Raw genomic sequence first — 8,755 nt, 5'->3', positions numbered from 1 at the left:
ACTCTCATTTTCTTCTCGTCTGCTGCCATGTGAGACGTGCCTTTCACCTTCCATCGTGATTGTGAAGCCTCCCCAGCCACGTGGAACTGTGAGTCCATTAAGCCTCTTTCTTTTGTAAATTGCCCAGCCTTGGTTATGTCTTTATCAGCAGCGTGAAAACAGACTAATACAATTACACAAAAAAGTCAGTGCATCAAAACAGAAAGAAGTCCACCAGTACATTTGAAATTACATTTTATTTAAACAGGTAAAAATGTGTATATCTTTTTAAAATGAAAATACAAAGTAAGCAAATCAATAATACAAACATGTTTATAGCAGTAATTAAAATAGAGGTAACATTTACCAATATGAAAATATCAGAATTCCAATCACACTTGGATCTTCAGTGATTGAAATGTGCATTCCACACAGCAGGGGCTGGTAGACTGAAGATAAATTCCTCCTCTGGATGTGCTATCCTCAGTCAAGTTCTTCCTCATCACCATTCATCAGCTCACACAGTGGGGTAGCTGGCTGCTGTGGCGATTCCACAGTTATTCCTCCGGTCTTTGGCCATCTTTATGTAGCCATCCATGCCCCAGTTTTTACCCCAGCTGAAAGGAGAACAGGTTTTCCGTTTCAGAGGAAGGATAAAGCACTTTGGGTTATTAACTTAAACAGTGTGCCAGAAGCCACAGGCTTAACATAAAGAATCAGGAGAGGCCGATGTTCCTTTTCATCCCTTATACATTCTTGAGTCAAAACCTGCATATCACTTCAATCCCACGCCCAAAACTGTGACCTTTCACAGAACTGCAAAATCAGAAACAGAAAAAGGACAGGATGTCTTTCCAGCCAGGTATGCTTCAGAACTAAGAAAATGTTCAGAATTTAAACATGCAATGGGACAAATACCATGTTAATATCCCCAGCATGCTTGTGACAGTATCTTGATGTTACAATCAATCATTAATATTCTGTGTTCTATCTAAGGGGGATAAAGACTTCTGGGATTTCAGAAATGGGATTAAGGGCTTATGGTATGTAAATACTGATTGCAAAAAAGGATTCCCCTTTGAATTTCAACTATAAGCCTTTCTGGCAAGTTATACCTGTTCTTCACCAGCCAATATTTATTGTTATCTGAGTCTGCTCCTTCATAGCCATAGCCAACTGCCAGCATAGCATGATCCAGGCCTTCAGGGTCACAACGTGGCTCAAAATAAATTCCTGAGAGAATAAAATGAAGGCTGGATGAGAAGTTCCCAAGGACACCTGACAGTAACCCACCCTGTCACCCACAGGGAGGGAGGCATCTCTAAAATCAGTGAAATGACACACAGTCCAGATCGGGCTTAACAAGATCTATTGTTATCAAAGCTAGGGAATTAGGCTCTCATCCACAACGAGCAGAAATAGAAATTAGCATAAGTCCTTCATAAAAAAACTTTCCTACAGGCATAAAAGACCACTCATTTTAAACTTGTAATTCTACTCTAGAATATCAGTCTTAAAAATAGCGCAGAACACCAAAATCCTTGAATCAAAAGGCTGTTTTCAGATTTAATCACAGAATTAAAAATCTTTCTAAAAATTTTAAGAATACAACAATTAGAGAATATTTAAGTAAATTAAACTATACTATAAATAACATAGCTATTTAGAAAAAGTTATGAAGTACATGTATTCATGGAGATATGTTCAAAGTAATATCAAACAGAAGCATTGGGTATGATTATTACATGTATAGAGTCCATCATGCTGGTGTGCCATGGTGGTTTACTTTTTTTCTGCAATAATTTCTATGAAGAAAGATGCTTACCTTTTTTGTAGAACTGGAAGGAGAAATGGCTTGCATCAACAGCAACAGAGACGGGTCCCACAGTTGCCACTGCCTTCGCCAGGTCCTTCTCCCATGAAGGGATGTCCACGAAGCCAGTGTCATTAGCAACAGAATACTTGGGATTGTACCTACAGGTTTTAACCTTTTAATGGTAAAGAGGGAAGCGATTTGATTACTACCATCCTTCTCCCAGGGAACGTAAGTCAGAACCACAATACTCAGCAGTTTGCAGCATAGAATAAGTCAACACTGTCACAAATCATCCAAGGAAGTGAAATGTTGTTATTAATAGTTAATTTGAAACTGAAAATTAGCTCAGTTCTCTTCAGCAAGATCCCTAGGTTTACTTTCCATAAGACGTTTTTCGCAATGGAGACATCTGTATTATGTGTAGAATGGTTTGTATATTCTCCATGTTACACAGAAGCAAGAACAGCTGCATGTTAACCATGTAATCACAGAACTGTGCAAAGGCTATAACTTATAATGACAACACAGACAGTTTGCAGATAGAGATTCCACCATCTAAAATGGGAATTCTGAAAAGTGTCTGTTATCTCTGAAAGTGTCCCAGTAAAACAAGGCAGGAACGGCATCAAGAAAAGGAGCTCCATTTACCTTTCCTTCATATGGATAGGATGCCTCAGAGTCCAGGCCTCCGTTCTCTTGAACATACCGGAAGGAATTATCCATGAAACCACCGTTGCAGCCCTCGTTGCCTTGAGGCCAAGAGCAGTCTACCAGATTCTGCTCACTCAGTGAAATAAGTTTGCCTGTTTTCCAGAACATCTGCCCTTCCAGAGCACCAGTGGCACTAAAAGCCCAACAAGAGCCACACATACCCTGAAAAGAGAATAAAAAAGCTGATAGCCACACACACACACACACACACACACACACACACACAGAGCAAGACTTTTAACAACAGCTCATATATCTAAATACTCCTTTAAAAAGTGAACTGCATGTTGCTGCACACTCTACCATAGCACAAAGGTCCATTGCTTCTTGGCTTTCCTGGGGTGATAGGAAGTCTGAACCTAACACGGTCTCACCTGATTCTTCACAGGAGTCACGTAGCCTTTCTCTCTCCAGTCCACAGATGTGGGGATCTCAAGAAGAAGACGTTCCTGGAATTCCTTCCCCTTCCTGTGCTTCTGGTATTGAAAACCATTCATCACCTGCCTAAATTCTTCATTGGTCTTCAAGGAAAAGTAAATAAAATGTCAAAAAGCAAAAGATTAATTTGGTAAAGAACTGAGGAGGAGAAGCACAGAGTTCGGCAGTCCACAGCATACTTACCATGTCTCCAAAGGCGTTCATGGCCATTGTGAAGCTGTGTTTCCCTTGACTATATTCTTGATTGTGCTGCTCAATCATCTTCATGTTCTTTTCCCACACTGCTCTCCTCCATCCTTCTTCATTCTAAAGCAAACATGTAACTGATGCTTTTTTTTTTTTGAGACGGAGTCTTGCTATCGCCCAGGCTAGAGTGCAGTGGTGCGATCTCGGCTCACTGCAAGTGCTTCCTCCTGGGTTCACGCCATTCTCCTGCCTCAGCCTCCCGAGTCGCTGGGACTACAGGTGCCCGCCACCACACCCAGCTAATTTTTTGTTTTTTGTTGTTTTTTTTTTTAGTAGAGACGGGGTTTCACCATGTTAGCCAGGATGGTCTCAATCTCCTGACCTCGTGATCTGCCCGCCTCGGCCTCCCCAAGTGCTGGGATTACAGGCGTGAGCCACTGCGCCCGGCCGATGCCCTTCATTTCTAATTAAAACCCGACATATGCTAACCAAGTGAATCTTCAGACAGAGATGTAACAGTAACCATGGCCAGGGGAGGCGTGACACCTCTGGGAGATGTTCTCCAAGCTCAGACCCAACAAGGGTGTACGCCAATATCGTGCTCATAATCAGTGCTGTTAAGTTATTGCCTTAGGTTATTGGTAAGAGCTGGCCTCTAGAAGCTACTCTCCAGCCATATGACCCCAATAGCAAGGCCCATCTCTCTGGGCTTCCCCTGGACAGTTTCAGATGCCACCAACCATGCCATATAATTTCTTATGCTTTGCTTTCCACTTGGTCCATTGTGCATCTAAACTGTGGTCACGTGTTAGAGCAGCTGAGGCAATTCCCAGGCAAAAGGCAGCCAGGAGGAGTGAAGGATTCATGTCTCAAAAATCTAGAAAGGGAAAAGAAATGAGGATCTGATTAGACCCATCCTAAAAAGCCATTTTACTGCTACCTGAGAAACTAGGGCCACCATGGTAGAATAAAAATATTTAAATTATTCTTCCAAGCATTTACATAAGGACTGCGGAAGAGGCTGGCGAAATACAGGGCAAGTGGAGATACTGGATGGAACCACCAAAATGAAAAGCAGCCTGTCCAGAGCTGTAGGCGCTGAAACAGGTCTATGGGACCATAACTTAGGCTATGAAAAGGATAGGAAGGTACCTTATGGGCGAGAAGCTTAAGGCAACAACCAGGAAACTAGGAAACCATTGGCCCAGGTTTTGTACCAACTAGGCTGAGGTCATCCAGGCAAAACCTCATGAACGAAGACATCTAATTTCAAGAAGGGACAAAGGGATCCCCAGTAATTGGGAAGTCACTTCGCACCTTGTTCTTGGCTAATACGCAGCAGAAGGTGAAGTATGTTTTCCAAATGCCCCTTGTAATGAAACAGGTCTTGAATGTCTTCCCAGGAGAAACTGAGAAGGAGAGCACCTACCTACCGCCGCTCCCGCGGGCCTGCAGTCCTGCAGGTGGGCCAGTCCTGCCAGCACTCCAACTCCCCTCACAGAGCATAAACTGAATCAGGTGGCCGAACCACAGGAAACCAGAGTCCCCAGTGTCCGCGCCCACACAGGGATACGCAGTTTCCCAGGCTTTGGGCTGGGGACCCAGGTCAGGTCCCTGCCTCTTGCTCCTGCCCTCCGCTCATGCTCACTGCGGCCCCAGGACGTGGGTGGTGTTGCAGGGAGCATGGGGCGCCCCTGCCTGATTTGCCGGGGTCGAGCCTCCCGGTCCCACTCCACCAGCCCTGGGAATACTGCGGCCTGGCACCCCCGAAAATCCCTCACTCACAGAGCTGAAGGACTTCCTGGGTCCCTGGTGGCTCCTGTCCAATCTTAGCCCACTGGGGTGTCAGCTGCAGTAGCCAAAGGTGGACAGGCACAGTGAGCAGGTGCTGGGTCCAGGAGTCTCCTGTCGCCTAAGGCCGCCGGAAAGCAGCTAATTGATCTATAAAACCCCTAGCCTCCCTGTCCCCTTGCCGCCCAGGCAGGCCCGCCCCCACCGCTTGCCCGCGCTGCGATTGGCTGCGCCAGCCGCTGGACGGGGCTTCCCGGAGTGCTGACTCTTGGCATGTGGAGGTATTCTTAGATTTTAAAATGGAAAACTGGGCCTCACAAAAGCAGTTGGGAAAGTGACCTGGAGATTGTTTCTAAGGCAGTGTCCAGCTGTACCAAGCAAAGGATGATAAGTACAAAGTCAGAGCTTCATTAACTCTTGATGATTGATTCATTCACTTAATGCAAGACTTCATGGGAAGAAGAATGGCTGAGTGGAGGAGACTGGAAAGTCCCCTTGCCTCAGTGGAACCGGGGGACGGGAGCTGGGGGCTACGAAGAGAAGGGTCGGGGGTCTCCCTGGAGGGTTCCGATCAACTAAATACCCTATTTAATGCCCTGGGCGAGTGGTTTATGAAAAGAAGTTTACAGGAGCCCTGTGTGCATTTTCAGCCTAACCCTGTTTTTCCCTGAGGCCTAGAATTTTTGATTAAAATCTCCTACAGGGCTGAGAGCCAAAGGACTCTGGTCCAGTGGTTCCTGTTTAAAAAAAAAAAAAAAAAAAAAAAAAAAAAACCTAAAAAAAACAGCAGACAAAAAAACAACTGGTAGGAAAACACACCCTTGAAACACATGATGAGATGATCAAGACCAGACCCTAGAAGAGTGGGGACTGGCTGGGTGGGTATCCAGAGACCATGGGCGTTTCATGTGATGCGTTGTTTCCAGTCTCCTCCACTCAGCGATTCTTCTTCCCATGAAGTCTTGCATTAAGTGAATGAATCAATCATCAAGAGTTAATGGGCTGGGCGCGGTGGCTCAAGCCTGTAATCCCAGCACTTTGGGAGGCCGAGACGGGCGGATCAAGAGGTCAGGAGATCGAGACCATCCTGGCTAACACTGTGAAACCCCGTCTCTACTAAAAAATACAAAAAAAAAAAAACTAGCCGGGCGAGGTGACGGACGCCTGTAATCCCAGCTACTTGGGAGGCTGAGGCAGGAGAATGGCGTGAACCCGGGAGGCGGAGCTTGCAGTGAGCTGAGATCCGGCCACTGCACTCCAGCCCCGGCGACAGAGTGAGACTCCGTCTCAAAAAAAAAAAAAAGAGTTAGTGAAGCTCTGACTTTGTACTTATCATCCTTTGCTTGGTACAGCTGGACACTGCCTTAGAAACAATCTCCAGGTCACTTTCCCAACTGCTTTTGTGAGGCCCCGTTTTCCATTTTAAAATCTAAGATTACCTCAGTAATCTTGCTTTTACAGCAAGTGGGCATGGAGCCTGACAGATATATTTAAACTAAGTTATGGACAAGCTGCTTGGTGCATTAGGTAGCAGAGGAGCTAACCTTGTGGGACATCTCCCCACATTCGTAATATTCACCCCTAAATCTATAATCAATAAATGCTTGTTTGGAGGCCATAGAAACTCTTCCTGAGATTTGACCTGCGTCTTCTGCCATCTGCCTGATTTCTCCCCATAGAATAGGAAAACACTGTGTAGGAGATATTGTGAATAGAATTATGAATATAGAGTGGGCGTGGTGGCTCACGCCTGTAATCCCAGCACTTTGGGAGGCCAAGGTGGGTGGATCACCTGAGGTCAGGAGTTCAAGACCATCCTGGACAACATGGCGAAACCCTATCTCTATTAAAAATACAAAAATTAGCCAGGCATGGTGGCAGGTGCCTGTAATCCCAGCTACTCAAGGGGCTGAGGCAGGGACAACCGCTCAAACCTGGGAGGAAGAGGTTGCAGCAAACTGAGATCGCACCACTGCACTCCAGCCTGGGAGACATAGCGAGACTCCATTTCAAAAAAATATATATAAATAGAAAATGCAGTGATTCAAATAAGCAACTATTAGTTCCTCAGATCAGAACCATGAGTTCTATACTAGACTCTTACATGTTATTTCCTCTGGTATCTTAGCAATGATACTGAATAAAGATCAGACTCCTTATCCAGCGGGTGGGATAGTTCTCAATAATAGAAGCTGGGTTCTCAGGGGATCCTGTGGATATAAGGATGAAGGATAGAAGCACTTGGGACCATATCTGCAGGTCTGATTTGAGAACAATGAGACCAAGACAGGAAGGCAGCAACTGCTGAGGGGTGGGAGTAGGGAGGAAACAGGACACAAGAAAATAAGTATAAACCACCAGACTGCAGTCAATGATCAACAAAAGTTCCGAAGTTTATATTGAGAAGAGTTCCCTTGTTTGGGGTTTGAAAAGATTATATAAGGGATTCGGGATGCTTGATTTTTTTCATTCTTTTTCTTTTACGTGGTCTCAATTTTTTTGTAAAAAAAAAAAAAAGAATGCCTTATGTTTGCCTTTAGAACTGGTGAATGAATGAACCTCACTTTTTTAATACCTGAGATTGTCACTGAAGCACTGTCACCTAATTGAGGCTTAAAAATCTGACACTGAATTTATCCTAGATGATAAGGTGCAAATCTCTTGTCTCCTGGAAATGATCAGGCAAGGAAACACCCAGGAGGCCCCGGGCAAAATGCCCTCCTGGAAGCTGGTGGGGGAGGAAGATGCTGAAGCCCAGTATGGTCCCTGGAGCATGCATTATTGTTTGTTTGACCATACATTAGTCAGGCTTCTGAACCTTCTGCTATACCCATCTATGCACTTTTTGTAAAATTCAGTTTTAGCAAATTACCCTGCTAAGTCAGTTTAGCTGCCAGGAATCCCCGTCCGCTATATACTGATCAGGGTCCTCATCCCCCACCATCCCGCAGCTGATGTCAGATAACCTTGGCCTGTGCTCAGCGAGAATCCTGTTAGATCAGTTTAGCCAGAATCCTCCCTTACCCCTGATGTTCCCTCTTAGTCATTTCCTATTTGCTAACGTCCATCCTCCTCCTTGACTATAATTCCCACTGCCTTGTGCTGGATTCAGAGTTGAGCACAATTGCTCTCCCCCACTGTAAGAACTACTTGCAGTACTCCTAGACCTACATATGTGAACCTGTTTCTTTAACAGTGACTCACCTGTATTTTTCTCCTTTCAACTTGACACTGACTGAGGCTTATCCACATCAAAGTGGAACGACTGGCCCCGGGTGATCCTCGAGGCTTCACCTTGATGGCCTGCAGGCTCACATTCCACTTTTTCTGATGCCTTCTGGCTTCCAGAGTCCAGTTTGCCAAATAAGTGATGGAGGTTGGAAGGAGGGAGGAGGTGACAGAGGTGAAGGAGGGTAAATTCTTTTCTAAGCCCTACTTGCCCCGACATGCATTTAGGTTTTTAGAAAGGAACCTGACCCCACCCTTATTTTGTATCTCCCACTGCCATGACCAGGCTTACCTGTAAAAATGGGGCATAGAAGAGCCCCCATCTCCTAGGGCAGCGGTTTTGAGCAGAGGGTCACTGACCAGTAGCACCTGCATCTCTTGGGAACTTGTTAGAAAGCAAATTCTGGGCTGGGGGCGGTGGATCATGCCTGTAATCCCAGCACTTTGGGAGGCCGAGGCTGGCGGAACACAAGGTCAAGAGATCAAGACCATCCTGGCCAACATGGTGAAACCCCATCTCTACTAAAAATACAAAAATTAGCTGGGTATGGTGGTGTGTGCCTATAGTCCCAGCTACTTGGGAGGCTGAGGCAGGGGAATTGCTTG

The 8,755-nt window shown here is 45.4% G+C and overlaps 1 protein-coding gene across 1 annotated transcript; it reads right to left on the bottom strand.

Annotated features, from left to right (window-relative positions):
- Positions 1-327: 327 nt before the first annotated feature.
- Positions 328-8,583, bottom strand: LOC108543421 (cathepsin L1-like). The gene is made up of 9 exons (XM_017893898.1): positions 8,442-8,583; positions 8,126-8,262; positions 3,871-4,007; positions 3,128-3,250; positions 2,881-3,027; positions 2,444-2,668; positions 1,805-1,967; positions 1,095-1,212; positions 328-596 (listed from the first exon to the last, which is right to left on the bottom strand). The coding sequence occupies exons 3-9, from the start codon at positions 3,994-3,996 to the stop codon at positions 497-499; spliced, it is 1,002 nt and encodes a 333-aa protein (XP_017749387.1). The 5' UTR covers positions 3,997-4,007; positions 8,126-8,262; positions 8,442-8,583; the 3' UTR covers positions 328-496.
- Positions 8,584-8,755: the final 172 nt, after the last annotated feature.

The sequence above is a fragment of the Rhinopithecus bieti genome, unplaced genomic scaffold (assembly GCF_001698545.2).
Source record: "Rhinopithecus bieti isolate Rb0 unplaced genomic scaffold, ASM169854v2 scaffold_25517, whole genome shotgun sequence".
Lineage (NCBI taxonomy): Eukaryota > Metazoa > Chordata > Mammalia > Primates > Cercopithecidae > Rhinopithecus > Rhinopithecus bieti.
This window is presented reverse-complemented; position numbering and strand designations above follow the sequence as displayed.